The 15,820-nt window shown below is 35.8% G+C and overlaps 1 protein-coding gene across 1 annotated transcript in view; it reads left to right on the top strand.

Annotated features, from left to right (window-relative positions):
* Positions 1–15,029, top strand: part of BLTP3B (bridge-like lipid transfer protein family member 3B) — a 103,916-nt gene extending 88,887 nt beyond the window's left edge. The window contains 5 exon segments of the mRNA XM_067697663.1: positions 1,002–1,255; positions 1,573–1,681; positions 10,712–10,905; positions 12,618–12,725; positions 12,727–15,029. Coding sequence (XP_067553764.1) covers positions 1,002–1,255; positions 1,573–1,681; positions 10,712–10,905; positions 12,618–12,725; positions 12,727–12,768 — 707 coding nt within the window. The 3' untranslated portion in view covers positions 12,769–15,029.
* Positions 15,030–15,820: the final 791 nt, after the last annotated feature.

The raw sequence follows: 15,820 nt of genomic DNA, 5'->3' as shown, positions 1-15,820 counted from the left end.
TTAAAGATATTTTATGGGTGTTTATTGAAATTAAAGAAATTTGTTTTGAACTTGAGTATTTATAGCTCTGTAAGCCACCTCAAATTCTTTTTTGGAGCAAGACCAAGGCATAAATAAATGTAAATATAAATATAAACATAAATATATTTCCTTTGCTATAATTTTAGTTTCAAAATTGTCTTCTAGTAGTAACGTGTTAATGGGGTCTTCTCTATTTACCTTTCCAGTTATTTAAGGGCCTAATTTTAATGAAGAATGTACAAAACTTCAGGCTTTTGTCACTACTTGAGAAATGGCTTGAGTCACTTTAAATGCCATGACTGTTTCTTCATCACAGTTGTCCATTATATAATAAATGCATAGCTATGTACACACTCAGACACACTCCAAATATCTGAGTTATGCATCATCAGATTTATATCACGGCATGTTTTTCCATGTTACCAAAAAATATATATAAAAGTATAGACAAGACAGGGCTTTCCTGGTGGCACAGTGGTTAAGAATCTGCCTGCCAATGCAGGGGACACGGGTTTGAGCCCTGCTCCAGGAAGATCCCACATGCCGTGGAGCACCTAAGCCTGTGTACCGCAAGTACTGAAGCCCGCATGCCTAGAGCCCGTGCTCCGCAACAAGAGAAGCCATTGCAGTGAGAAGCCCGTGCAGCATAACGAAGAGTAGCCCCTGCTCCCTGCTCGCCGCAGCTAGAGAAAGCCCACGCACACCAACAAAGACCCAACGCAGGCATAAATAAATAAATAAATATTTTAGAAAAGTATAGACAAGACAGCGTTATTGCAGTAGAAGATTGTCTATAAAAATGAAAATTGGGAAAATTAAGGTGAGGTACATGTACTGTAAATATCTTATTTTAAGAGTAAATATTAAAAGTTTATTATTGCTTTAACATTGTACAAAGTGACAATAATGACCGGTAATTGAGAGTGACATGTCTGAGTAGTGCTACAAAGTTATAATTTTTATTTGTTCTTTTTTCATAGGTTCAGATCATAAAGCTGTAATTCATTCTAAATCCTCTCCTGAGATTACTCTGAGATTTGAAAGTGGGCCTGGTGCTGTAATACACTCTTTGCTTGCAGAAAAGAATGGCTTTCTGCAGTGCCATATAGAAAACTTTAGCACTGAGTTTCTTATATCTTCTCTTATGAATATTCAACATTTTTTGGAAGATGAAACTGTTGCAACAGTGATGCCAATGAAGATACAAGTTTCTAACACAAAAATAAATTTAAAAGTATGTTAACAAATATTTTTATATTTTCATGTTATAAATGTTCACTTTGCCTACCTGGACTTTGATTCATGTCTAGAAATATGAACTGGTTGGTCTTTGTGGTGATGGTGTAGAGATTTTTCATAGAAATTAGAAAATACCAAAATAAAATGAGCAGTTTTCTCACTGTATGAACTAAAGCATGTTAAAGATATATTTCAAACTCATTAAGAATATTATTGGCTGAAGTAATGTTTAAGAAAATGATTAATTGAAGATGATTAATTTTATCTTTTACTTTAATAACAACATGCCAATACTATTTATCTTTCCTGTAGGATGACAGTCCTCGTAGTAATACAGTATCCTTTGAACCAGCTCCTGTAACTGTTCATATTGATCATCTTGTGGTAGAGAGAAATGATGATGGCTCTTTTCATATCAGAGGTACATATGAAAACAGTTTAAGTGAACATTTAACTGAAATATGTCATTATTAGTATGCTGATTGTTTTTTTTTCACTCATACTTTTTATATACTATTTTATATGTGTATGCATATGTAGTAGTAGATGATTTAGGGACACTGTGAGTACATTGTGATAAAATATCATCCATGTATGAACCTCTAGCTCAGGAATAACTCATCTATAATTGATTTAGTATCTGTTCTACAAAGGTGTTTTGAATGAAGTCCTTCCAGGGTTATCTCAATCTTCTCCTTTTCAATGAACCCTTCTCTATAACTTGATGTGACTTCTTAAAATTCTTGAGTACTTATTCTCCATACCTTAGTTACTTATAGTATATTGCTATGTATTTAGTTCTGTTTCAGTGCTTGTATCTCCATTCTAGCAAGATTTCTAAGGTCTCTAATGTAAGGACTGTGTCTTCTAAGGTAGTGTGGAGTAGTGGAAAGAGCTTGAGTTGGTAGACCTAGGTATTCTAGTCCTCACTTTGTTAGTAGCTACTTGAGGGTGAAATGTAAGGGACTGATAAGAGACAAACCAGAAAAATCTGTAGCCAGAAACCATGAAAGAGAAGACTATTGCTGAGGTAGAAGCAGTTTGTGGGGCACTCTTGACTGAAGAGTCCTTCCTCTCTGGAGCTGGGGAACAGCTACAGCAAACATAGAAGTCAGGCCAACGAAGATCAAATGTCATCTTTGGAGTTCCCTGGTGGCGCAGTGGTTGAGAATCCGCCTGCTAATGCAGGGGACACGGGTTCGAGCCCTGGTCTGGGAGGATCCCACATGCCGCGGAGCAACTAGGCCCGTGAGCCACAACTGCTGAGCCTTCGCGTCTGGAGCCTGTGCTCCGCAACAAGAGAGGCCATGACAGTGAGAGGCCTGCGCACTGCGATGAAGACTGGCCCCCGCTTGCCACAACTAGAGAAAGCCCTCGCACAGAAACGAAGACCCAACACAGCCAAAAATAAAAATAAATTAATTAAAAAAAAATGTCATCTTCATTACTGATAAAAGCTCAGGTGAAGATAGCTCAGGTGTGAGAAGTTAGGTTTGTTATATGGCTCTTGCTCCCAGATGCTTTATATCCCAAAACTGCAGGTCTGTCTTACACAAAACCAGAACTGAGTGTTCCAGTGCTTCAGAGTGCTGAAGAAAAGTTGAGACTTTTAAAGAATTATAATTAATATCCTCAGACAGATGATAGGATTTTGAACTCAAAACAAGAACAAGCTTTTATGGAAAATAACCAGTTAGAAATCCTTGAAAATTAAAAGCCTGATCTTTGAAGTAAAAAATAGTAGGTCACCTAAAATCTATCAGCTCTACCTTCAAGAGATATCCAGAGTCAGACCTGAATCATACAGTATGTAGCTGTCTCAGATTGGCTTCTTTTTTTTTTTGAGGTACGCGGGCCTCTCACTGTTGTGGCCTCTCCTGTTGCAGAGCACAGGCTCCGGATGCGCAGGCTCAGTGGCCATGGCTCACGGGCCCAGCCACTCCGCGGCATGTGGGATCTTCCCGGACCGGGGCACGAACCCGTGTCCCCTGCATCGGCAGGCGGACTCTCAACCACTGCGCCACCAGGGAAGCCCTCAGATTGGCTTCTTTCACTTAGTTATATGATTTAAGGTTTCTCCATGTCTTTTCAAGGCTTAATAGCTCATTTCCTTTTAGAGCCAAATAATATTCCATTGTCTGAATGTTCCACAGTTTATTTCACCTACTGAAGGGCATCTTGGTTGCTTCCATATTTTGGCAGTTATGAATAAAACTGCTGTACACATTCACATGCAGGTGTTTGTGTAGACATAAGTTTTCAGCTCCTTTGGGTAAATACCAAGGAGTGTGATTGCTGGATCTTATGGTTAAGAGTACATTTAGTTTTGTAAGAAAATGGCTGTACTATTTTACATTCTTACCAGCTGTGGATGAGATTTCTTGTTGGTCTGTGTTCTCACTAACATTTGGTGTTGTCAATGTTCTGGATTTTGGCCATTCTAAGTAGGTGTGTAGTGGTATGCTGTTGTTTTAATTTGCATTTCCCTGATGACATATGATGTACACATCTTTTCGTATGCTGATTTGCCATCTATATATCTTCTTTTGTGAGGTGCCTCTTAAAGTCATTGGCCTCAGAGAGAGATTTCATATTGATAAAAGATCCCCCAAAACATACCTCAGTCATAAACCTTTATCCATCTAACAACATAACTGAAAAATATAAAGCAAACCTATTTGAAGTAAAGAGAAATGGAATCATATCATATTGAGATGCTACAATCATAGAGAAACTTTTACATGCCTCTCAGAGTACAAGTATAGATACATAAATATAAATATGTGTGTGTGTGTATGTGTATGTATATATATATATATTTGAATTCAACAAATGGATAATTTCAAATACCCATAAAACTTCTCTATTAATTCAGTCTCAAAGAAAATATCAACAGATTCCAAAACATAAAGTTCATGCAGACCATTTCTCTGATATCAGTGCAATAAAGTTTGTCATTGACATAAAAATGTACCAGAAAATAAAATATTTTTAAATTAATTAATTAACTTTATTTTTGGCTGCGTTGGGTCTTTGTTGCGGTGTGGGGGCTACTCTTCGTTGCAGTGCGTGAGCTTCTCGTTGCAGAGCACGGGCTCTAAGCACACGGGCTTCAGTAGTTGTGACACACAGGCTTAGTAGTTGTGGCGCACGGGCTTAGTTGCTCCGCAGTATGTGGGATCTTCCCAGACCAGGGCTCTAACCTGTGTCCCCTTCATTGGCAGGTGGATTCTTAACCACTGCGCCACCAGGGAAGTCCCAAATAAAATATCTATACTTGACAAAATTTAAAACAATCCTTGCTCTAACTGTTGGGGATTTATTGGCAACTGAGTGAGATTAATTACTATTTGCTAAAGAAAACAAAAACAAATATTTGTTTTAAATGAGAGGTTTATAATATCTAAAGAAAAATATCCACTTGCATACACATAATGGAGAAATAAAGAATTAAATAAACATCAATTTAATGAGTAAAAACTAATTTAAAATCAAGGTGCTTTGAAAAAATTTTCTCTGTATTTTCCCCTATATTTCTTATCTATATTTTACAATTAGTGAAATATCAATACATATTTTACCAATTGTGAACTGTATTTTAATGTAGTAGCTAAGGCAAAAGTGAATCACTGATACAGCAAGGGCATATATTTGCAAGATCATTTCAGTATGGAAACTCCATTTGGATTTGTCTTTAAAGTTGTATGGGTTAAAAAACAAAAATCACATATGAGGCATTTCCCTGGCGGTCCATTGGTTAAGACTCTGCGCTTCCATTGTAGGGGGCGCAGGTTCGATCCCTGGTCGGGGAACTAAGATCCCACGTGCCCCGTGGTGTGGCCAAAAAAATAAAATCACATATTTATCTTTTCAGAATATGTCACATATTTATACACTTCATTTCTTACATTTTTGAAAACTCTTGCTCCTTATCAAATGTTTTACATTTTAGGAATATAATTTTTCTTATTTCATGTTTTTACAGTGACACTTGGATCTTTTCAGCAAAGCCATTTAGGTAGTGATGAAATGTTAGAGAAAAGCATATCCTAGATTTTCTTTAAGTGGGCATCAAAACTCAGGGTATTATTTAAATTTAGCAGCAGTACTCATGTATATAAAATTTTTTTTTTAAGCATTACTTTTTTAAAAAAAATATTTATTTATTTTTGGCTGTGTTGGGTCTTCGTTGCTGCGCACAGGCTTTCTCTAGTTGTGGCCAGTGAGGGCTACTCTTTGTTGCTGTGCACAGGCATCTCATTGCAGTGGCTTCTCTTGTTGCAGACCGTGGGCTCTAGGTGTACAGCCTTCAGTAGCTGTGGCACGCAGGCTCAGTAGTTGTGGCTCGCAGGCTCTAGAGCACAGGCTCAGTAGTTGTGGCGCACGGGCCTAGTTGCTCTGCGGCATGTGGGATTTTCCTGGACCAGAGCTTGAACCCGTGTCCCCTGCATTGGCAGGCAGATTCTTAACCACTGTGCCACCAGGGAAGTCCTGTAAATTGTTGATGTACCTTTCAAAAGCTCATTGAGACGATGGAAAAGTTTGTTGTGTTATTCAGGATATTAGCAATTGTACAAAATTTAAGACAATTTATTTTAAAGTAGTTTTCCATTGTCTCTGGAAAGAACAACATGTTTTAAGCATAAGCAAGTATGCTTTGTTTTATACAGAGTGTCTCATGTTTTATTTCAGCGTATTCCTAAGCGCAATATCATGAAGCAGATTACATTATGTTATTTTTCTTATCATGTGGAAATGAATTGCATGAGGGTCTTTGGTGTATGATGTACGTAATGTAACACATAGTCTAATGTATCGCACATAAAGCTTGTATGATAATGTATCATAAATACTACTCAAATTAATCTATTAGCCATGATAAACAAGTATTTAACAGTTTTATTTGCTTCTTAGAATTTTGAAGCACTTTGGGTAAATAATTTGAATGGCCCTACTTTCTCAAGTAGCTCTTTAAGAAATTTTCAAGTATGGGCATTCCCTGGTGGTCTATTGATTAGGATTCGGTGCTTTCACTGCGTGGCCCAGGTTCAATCCCTGGTTGGGGAACTGAGATCCTGCAAGCCACGTGGCACAGCCAAAAAAGAAAAATAAGGAAAGAAATTTTGAGGTATGCTGATTTTTTCTCCCTTAAAACAAATTTATTTAGCCAACAGGAGCATTCAGAATAATCTGACTAGTAGGTGTTTCAAAAATTAGTTTTAGGTGTTTGTTGCTGTGATAATAGCAGCTTACCTAATATTTTTCTTTACTCCTTCCTGTTCTTTTAGTGTACTATGAGGTATACTTGCAGCTGCTCTGGATGTGATTAAATAAAGTTCATCATGAAGGAATAGGTGTTTTTTTGTTTTTATTTATTTATTGCCACTTATCATAGTACTCCACACTTCTTGGGAAAGACTAGTTTTTCAGTAAAGAGAAAGTTAAAATAATTTTTCAGAAAATTACAGAGGTATACTACAATTTCTTGTTGCTCCAGTGAAATATGACTAATTGAGTAACTTAATAACACTATTATAAGAGAAAAAGATAGAAAATGTTTGTTGTGTATGTGTTTGGGTGTGTGTGTGTGGGTGTGTGTGTGTGTATATATGTGTGTATATATATATATATATAGTATGTGTGTATATCCTATGCCATGTGCTGTTAATTAATTTTAATAGTAGTGTCCTGTCTCTCCACATGTCTTGCACCCAACACACCTAGGACCTGGCATACTCCCATCTGAGAGAGTGCCCATTGTGGCATTGACTCCCAGCAAAAGTGTTGTGAGGGAGTACCTCCCAATAGATTATATTGGAATGTTGGGGGTAGGATGGGGCATTGTATATTTAACGGTCCGTGATGAACAACTCTTTGCCATATACAGCCTTAGAATCATTGCCATAATACTTCCTCACTGGGAATGAGGGAAGAATTTTTAAATTACTAAACCTAAGGAGTAGTGTAAAACCTAAACTCGGAAGAGTGCCTGTATGACACTCAGAGAAGACAAATGAATAGACATCTTCTGTCTGAATAAACAGAGAACTGTTAAAACCTCCATTTAGAGTCAAGTATTTATTGAACACCTGCTGTGGTACTAACAGCAGTTAATATTTGAATAATGCTTTCCAGTTTGTTAAGTTCTTTTACATTAAATATTGACTCACTTAATTCTTACCATAACCCTTTGAGATAATTAAGGCAAGTATTCTTATCATCTCCTTTTTGCAAATGAAGAAATTAAAGTTTAGATAAGTTGAATGGCTTGTCCAAGGTACAAGATCTAGAAAGTAACTAGCAGAGCCTATGCGAGGGGAAAAGTGTACATTGTCGTAAGGTGCACATTTCATCCATGAGGGGCATGGATTTGTTCATCAAAATTTGTCTTAAAAACTAGAAAGAAGGGCTTCCCTGGTGGCGCAGTGGTTGAGAGTCCGCCTGCCGATGCAGGGGACACGGATTCGTGCCCCGGTCCGGGAGGATCCCACATGCCGCGAAGCGGCTAGGCCCGTGAGCCATGGCCGCTGAGCCTGCGCGTCCAGAGCCTGTGCTCCGCAACGGGAGAGGCCACAACAGTGAGAGGCCCGCGTACCGCAAAAAAAAAAAAAACAAGAAAGAAGCTTGAAAGCTCTAGAAAGAGCTAGAAAGAAGCTCTTTTAAAGTAAATAAAAGGAAATATGTCTTTCTATAGTAATAGACTCCAATTACCCTTGTCAGTTACAGGTTCTCTCCTTTCCTATCCCTTTCCAGTCCCTCCCATCTTTACACTTGCTTCTTCCTGCCTCTTCCTCCTCATTCCTCCCCTTCTTATCTCTTCCTTTTCCCTTCCTACCTGCTTCTCCCTACTTATCTTTCCCTCTTTTTTTTCCTAATTGAAGTATTGTTGATTCACAATATTATATTAGTTTCAGGTATACAGTATAGTGATTCAGTATTTTTATAGATTATACTCCATTAAAAGTTATTACAAGATAATGCCTATACTTCTCTGTGCTATACAATATATCCTTGTTGTTTATCTATTTTAATCTATTTTATACCTAGTAGTTTGTATCTCTTGGTCTCATATTCCTCATTTGCCCCTCCCTGCTTTCTTCTCCCTTTTGGTAACCACTGGTTTGTTTTCTGTATCTGTGAGTCTGTTTCTGTTCAGAGCAGCACTCTTTACAGTAGCCAAGATATGGAAGCAACCCAAATGGATAAAGAAGATATGAGATAGATATATATATATATAAACACACACACTGTGGAATATTACTCAACCATAAAAAAGAATGAATTCTGCCATTTACAGCAACATGAGTGTACCTAGAGAATATTAAGCTTAGCGAAATAAGTCAGACAGAGAAAAAGAAATACTAATGATTTCACTTATATGTGGAATCTAAAATTTAGGTACTACAAATGAGTGTATATGCAAAGCAGACTCACAGTTAACTCTCCGTCTTTATATCCAGTTACAGCTACATCCCTCTTACTCTTTTCCCATCCTCACTCCTCTGTCTCCTCCACTCTCTAGCTCTCTCTCCTCCCTCCTCCTCTATTTCATTCCTTCTTTTTCTCTTCCCATATTTCTTCCTCTTCTCTTCTTTCCCTCTCCTTCCCTTTTCTCTCCTCATTCCACCTGCTAGTGATCGAAATAAAATGGGTTTCAGAATTGTTTGGTCAGTGGTTTTTTCTTTATTCTTAGGATCCCATGAGTAGTGAGATATAGGCTAAATAAAATGGGTCTTGGGCCCTCTATTTTTCTCACTACAGCCTATGTAACAGCTTTTTTTTTTTTTTTTTAGTTCATATTAGCATTCTATGTCAGATTTCATTTAAAAGAAGAGTTTTGCTCCTCTACAAGTTTGAAAAACAAAAGTATGTTATAAATTTGTAATCAAGTAGAATTTTAGCGGTGTTATTAATTTTTTGAGGTTGAAAGAGTGGAGAAGTTGGCTTTTCCATGGCATAGTACTTTTAGAATTTCTCTTACAGTCACTGCCAAGCTGAATTGTATGCTAGTCTGAACCAGTACAACAGTTTTTGTAGTTTTTTTCCTACATTTTTTAGTAGTACTAAAACATAATCAGTACAGGACAATATTATAAAAAGTAGTTTCTGATTTGAGACCACTGTAATATAATGAACCCAAGAAGAAACCAAAACTCAACTTGATGTCATTTATCCATGTTGATGGAACTATTCCATTTTTATATATACAGAATAGGGGTAAAATTGATGGAACCATTATGGAGGGTAATTTGGCAATATGAACAAAAGCTTTAAAAAATATTTTTGTTCTTTGACTTAGCTAACCCCTTCTGGAAATCTTTTTTTTTTTTTTTGCGGTACGCGGGCCTCTCACTGTTGTGGCCTCTCCCGTTGCGGAGCACAGGCTCCGGACGTGCAGGCTCAGTGGCCACGGCTCACGGGCCCAGCCGCTCTGCGGCATGTGGGATCCTCCTGGACCGGGGCACGAACCGTGTCCCCTGCATCGGCAGGCGGACTCTCAACCACTGCGCCACCAGGGAAGCCCTGGAAATCTTTTTAAGGGGAAAAATTATTTTGAGCAGTATTACTCTTTTGTCTGCTCAGTGTAATTTGATATGGTGAACTGCCTTTCTATCATGACTGTTGCATGTGATTTTGGTGGACTTAGCAATCATATAACCCTATCACAAAAATGGAGATGGGACCCAGCAGGGCCAGTCAAAAGATTTCAGCCCTTGGGACACTGAGTGATACATGAATGGACTGTGACCCAAGCATTCTGAGTCTTTTTTTGTGAATTGAAAAGGACACTGAGAGAGAAGGGGTCACAGGCTGTAAAACTTACTTGTTTGGGGTCACCAGAGTCTACCTTTGCCATGATATGACTGAACTAACCCAGAAGAGAAGAAAAGTGGACCTGAGAAGTAGAGAGAGTCAGGTTCCTAAATTGACACTCCTGAGGACATCGTATGAATTTCAGTATCTGGCTATACCTGAAGCACCATCACTTGTTTTTGATTACTGATTTAATCTCTTTACCTGTTGTATTTGTGTCTATTTTGGTAGCTTGTGTCTTTGTAGGAATTTTTCTGTTTCGTCTAAGCTGTCTAATTTATTAGTATACAGTTCTTCACAATATTCCTTTACAATTATTTTTATTTCTGTTAGGTTGATAGTAACGTCCCCTCTTCCATTTCTGATTCTAGTAATTTGTTTCCTTTTTTATTTTTTGGTCCATCTAACTAAGGTTTTATCAATTTTATTCATCTTTTCAACAGATGAGCTTTTGGTTTTGATTTTGTTCATCTTTTCAATGAATGAGCTTTTTTGTTTTATTGACTTTATTGTTTTTCTGTTTCATAATGTCTTCCTACTAATAGAGATACTCATTTTTAAATTAGTTTTTCACAAGAGAACTTAAGATTTATCAAGTATTTAGAAATGTTATCTGAGTATTTATTTGTTGTATTAGATTCTCAGATGCTTAACACTAGAAATGATTTGAAAGAAGATGTCGAAAGTGATTCAGTGCTGCTTACCAGTGGAAAGTGTGATCTGAAAAAACAACACAGTGTCACTCAAGCCACTCAGACGAGCCCAGAGGTTCCTTGGCCTTCTCAGTCAGTCAACTTTCCTGAGTGCTCCTTTGACTTTACTAGGGAACAGGTAATGGAAAAACTAGTTCATTCTCATTCAGTTTCAGCAATTAAATATTAAATAGTTAAGACATTATTTACTTATTTAACATTTGTTGAGTGCTTGTTATATGCCAGGCACTGTGTTAGATGCTGTTGATACAGTGTTGAGCAAGGTATGGACATCCCCAGCCTTCACAGAGTTTGTAGTCTGATGGAAGATAAAGGAGTAAGTGTGAGACAGTGCCAGTTTCTGGAATCCACGAAGGCTTCTTGGAAGATATATTCATTTTGATGTCTTATTTTTAAGTTGCAAAAGTATTGTTACGTTTCAGAACTTTGGAAAAATATTTTAAAACAACTCTAACATATTGTAACCTCCTACAGTGCTGTCAGTATTTTTAAATTTTTCCTCCCAGGCTCTTTCCAGAGCCTCCCAGGCTCTTTAGTAATTTTTCTAAACAATTACTATTCTAGTGTATATAACTGTATTTTTTTTACATAACATTGTTTAACAGATACCTTCCATATTACTACATATGCTTCATATATGTATTTTATTTGTTTTTTTAATTCAAGTATAGTCGATGCTTCATATTTATTGTTAGTGGCAGATTAATATGGGTGTGGACGTATTGTCATTTCTAAAGGTTCCTCTTAACATTTGTTAATATTTGAGTTGCTTTTTATTTTTTGCTGTTATCAAATTCTGTCCAGCAGAATTTTAATTCTCTATGATAGAACCACAGAATGAGTTCATTCATCTGTTTAACAGGATTTGTTGGATGTCAACTCTAAGCTAAGGATATAGAATTGTAACAGTATACTACTCCCTGTCTATTAAGAAACTCAAAGTTTAGTGGGAAAGACAGAAGCATGTAAACGGTAGTCAGAACATAGTGTTTCATGTGTTATATGTACTAGAGTTTGGGAAGTATAGTGAAATACCCAACTTGGTCTGTAAGGCAGGCATTCTTAAGCTGGTACTAAAAGGTCTGAGAACTCTTTGAAATTGAACGAATTTATTTTAATATATCTGTGTAAATGTGTTTTCCTGTGGAGAAAGTTTTATCACATCTTCCTGGTTAGGGGTTAGGGAATGGTTCTAAGAGGATAAAATGCTTGAACCGAGTCTTAATGAGGGGAGACCTATTGACATCTAGATGAAAATGTCTAATGAGATATTCAGAATGTGGGTCTGGTGCTCCAGAGAGAGGCTTGTGCTGCATCAGGCTATCTACAGTTATTGGAGCCACAGGAGTAGATGAGATCATCTAAGAGAGTGGCTCCAGTGATAAGAGAAGGTGACCAATTATGGAATTTAATAGAATATGAAAAATTTAAGGGTTATTAAACAGCTGAGGAAGAGATGAAAAGTCCATAGGTAGAGAGGGGTAAACAAGAAAGAACTGTAGCATAAAAGGCAAAAGAGGAGAGAGGCTTAGCAAGGAGTGGTGAGGCAGCAGCATCTTAAGAGAAATTGAAATTAAACAAAATCACTATTAGATTTGGAAATTAGAAGTTAATTAGTGTTTTGAATTGCTGGGTCAAAACTTACGGACATTTTTAAGTGCTTGGTATGTGTTTCCAAATAACTTCTCAAAGCAGTTTTCGGCTTAAGTGCATCCTCACCAGCACTGGGTAATTTTACTGACTCATGTGTCACACCTTTGATACTGTATAAATAGTTTGTGTTTTCTGAAAATGGTTAAGTTTTCTTATTTTCCAAATTTATCATTTCAGCTCATGGAAGAGAATGAATCTCTTAAACAGGAATTGGCTAAAGCTAAAACAGCTCTTGCAGAAGCTCACTTGGAAAAAGATGCTCTTCTCCATCATATAAAGAAGATGACAGTTGAATAGCAGGAGTGGCAGTCAGAAACTCAAATTATAGCTCTGGAGTATGGTGGTTATATTTATAATGTGATGTTTCCAGTTAGTGGAAGACTTTCCTTTTCATGAAAAGACAATAAAATGAAATAGAATGTGATGAAGTGGTGACTATTCCAAAGCCAGTTTAGAAAATACTAGGTACGGGCATTACAATCTTTTGGTTGTTTTGTGTTTTGGGGTTTAAACCCTCTTTTAAACTGGTGTGATATAAGGAAGTCAATGCATACTGTAAAATAATTACCTGCCTAATGAATAGAAGATGTCATTTCCTAATTTTGATATTACATTATAGGCATTTTTTAAAAAGAAAAGTTAAAATCTATGTGTTCCCACTATTTATCACTATTTGTTAATAATTTACTATTATTTACAAAGATTCAGATGCTTTTAGGGCTAATGTAAAATAAAAGGAGGCTTACATTTTAAATGTTATTAAAATTATGTACTTAAATCTATATTTAATTACTGTAAAAAAAAGTCCAATCAAATTAATAAATATCTAATGGCTCGGTTTGAAAATTCTAGAAAATCATCACCCTACTGCACTTATGAAGTAACTTGAAAATGTGAAAAAGAATCATTTTAAGTGATGGGTAAACTGTGTAAGTTGAAGCTATAATTTTCAACAAAGAAGATGGCACAAATGTTAAAATAAAAAGCATAAACTGTAAAAAAGCAAGACATTAGAGTATATGGCCAACTGATTTAAAAAGCATTATTTGTACATTCCTTTAAATATTTATTGTTAGAAGTAAAAGAGTAATTTAACTATCCTACTAAATTTAGCATTTGTAACTGTAAGAATTTTAACTAATACTATTTATATTAGTTCTTTACCTTCATCTTTCCTTTATTTAAGGAAGGGAATGTTTTCAGAGAATTTTCTTTTCACATACATAAAACAATTTCATACCATTCCTGTAGTATCACAACAGGTGGATGTTTGCACATGTCAAATTTATAATGCTAGTTTTGATTAAAGTTCTGTATGACTTATATATTATCTTCTATAATAAGAAAAACTGGTAAATTTTGAATTCTATTTTCTAGGGATTGTTAAGTTTGAAAGCAACATGAGAGAGAATCTCAATCATGCATTATGAAATAAAAGTTTATGAGTATTTAAGAAACAGAGGCTTTTAACAATTTGAAATATATTTCTGATAGAATTAAACTAAGTGGGGTCTATTTTAAAACTCACATTCTTAAACATAAATATATCCAAGATGGAACATGAACTAGCTGGACTGCTCTTTCTTTAAGATACTTGAAATTTTTCAACCACGTTCGGACACTTTATGGTGCTTTGCTTGTTTGGTATGACTTATATAGCCATCCCTCTATCTAAGTACTTGGAAGGAAATACATCTTTCATTTTACATTAAGTGTTGGAGTGATTTTAGATTTTATTGAAAATGGTACTGGCTTTTTTTTTTTTTCTATAATGTCCATTTTAACTAACATTATTTAAAATACAGGCCCTGTTTTGGGAGCTAAGGATACAGCAAAGAACAAGTTAAATTGTTATTATTTTACCTCAGAGTGTTTTAAAAATCCTGATAAACCATTTTAATCTAAGACTATTGTATAGTTTTAGATTAAAAGCAAAGGTCTAATTAAATATTTTAAATGTATAGCTTATATCCTTAGTAGAGTACTTTTGATCTGTAGGTATATAGTCAACAAAAGCAGTCTCTATTATAGAAAACCTGGATTGATGGGACATTAACTTCTTCAGAGCTTGCAGTGTTTCTCAGACTTGAGCTATTTGCTCTATATGAATTTTAAATTTATGATATATTATAATTATTTAGTGTTACAGATGCTGAATGTTTTTCTTATTTTCAATTTATTTGGCTTTCTCAAGAAAATCATGTAAACAGTAGAGATGGTAATTAATGTGGATCTGAACATTCTGTATGCTTTGTTAGATTTTTTAAAATTTATAGTGATTACTATTTTTATAGAGATTTAAAATTAATAAAACACTTCCAAAACCATTATGTAATTCCCACAGCAAACCTGGGAGGTAGGTATTATTAACATTTTAAAAGTTAAATAGAAACCTTAAGGCTCAGAAAGAACAAGTGACTTGACGGAAATCACAATAACCTGCTCTTTTTACTTACATCCCAATTATATGCTTTTATTTTATCTTATTCCTTATTTCACAGATTTTTTCCTGATGTGGGGAAAGGAATCACTTGTTGGTCTTTTATCTGTTTTTCTTTTAAACATAAATAATAATACTTTTAAAGTGTGTGTGTGTGTATGATGTGTGTATTACTCAAACTATTTAAAAGATACGGGGAGAATTTTTTTTAAGTTAACCCCAACCTTTTTAGCTGTGTGAGAAATACAGGAATCAACCTACCAGAGTTTTTAAATGACCACAAATTAGATATAAAGTTGCCATGTCTTTGCTAAATCCCTAGCGGAGATGTTAATCAGGGGAAGAAAATGATACTTGTGTTTTCCTTTTTAATTTTACATATGTGAAAAACATTTTCTTGGCATCTTGTATTTTTTTTCTTTTCTCATTTTATCCTAGAATTCAAAAGATCACCATGTGACACTAGTTGTAATGAAACATTATTTTTATTTAAGCCATGTAAGAATGGCTATATAGGATTGCAGGCAAATATATGTGAAAAAATTAACCAGAAACTCCTTTTGGATTTTTATTGTAGTTATTGTTATTCAGTACTTGTCAGTACAGGGGTTAAAACTTCCTCTTTATGTTTTTATTAACGTATCCAATCTAAGGTACCACCATCACCCTGGTTTCCAAGCTGGTAACCTAGAACTCCTCTTAGACACCTTCCTCTCCCTAACTGCAACCCCCCACCCCCAAATTAGTTCACTACTGCATCCTCTCATTTTACCTCGTAAATTTGTGTACTTCTCTTCACTTACCACCTTCCTAATCTAAGCTACCATCAGCACTTTTTACCTGCATTACTGCAGTCGACTCGTAACTGGTCTTCCTAAGCTACTCTGGCCTTCCTGATTCATTTTTATAGGCAGGGAGAATTCTCTTTTTTGAAGTGCAG

This window comes from Pseudorca crassidens, chromosome 11 (assembly GCF_039906515.1).
Source record: "Pseudorca crassidens isolate mPseCra1 chromosome 11, mPseCra1.hap1, whole genome shotgun sequence".
Classification (NCBI taxonomy): Eukaryota; Metazoa; Chordata; class Mammalia; order Artiodactyla; family Delphinidae; genus Pseudorca; species Pseudorca crassidens.
This window is presented reverse-complemented; position numbering and strand designations above follow the sequence as displayed.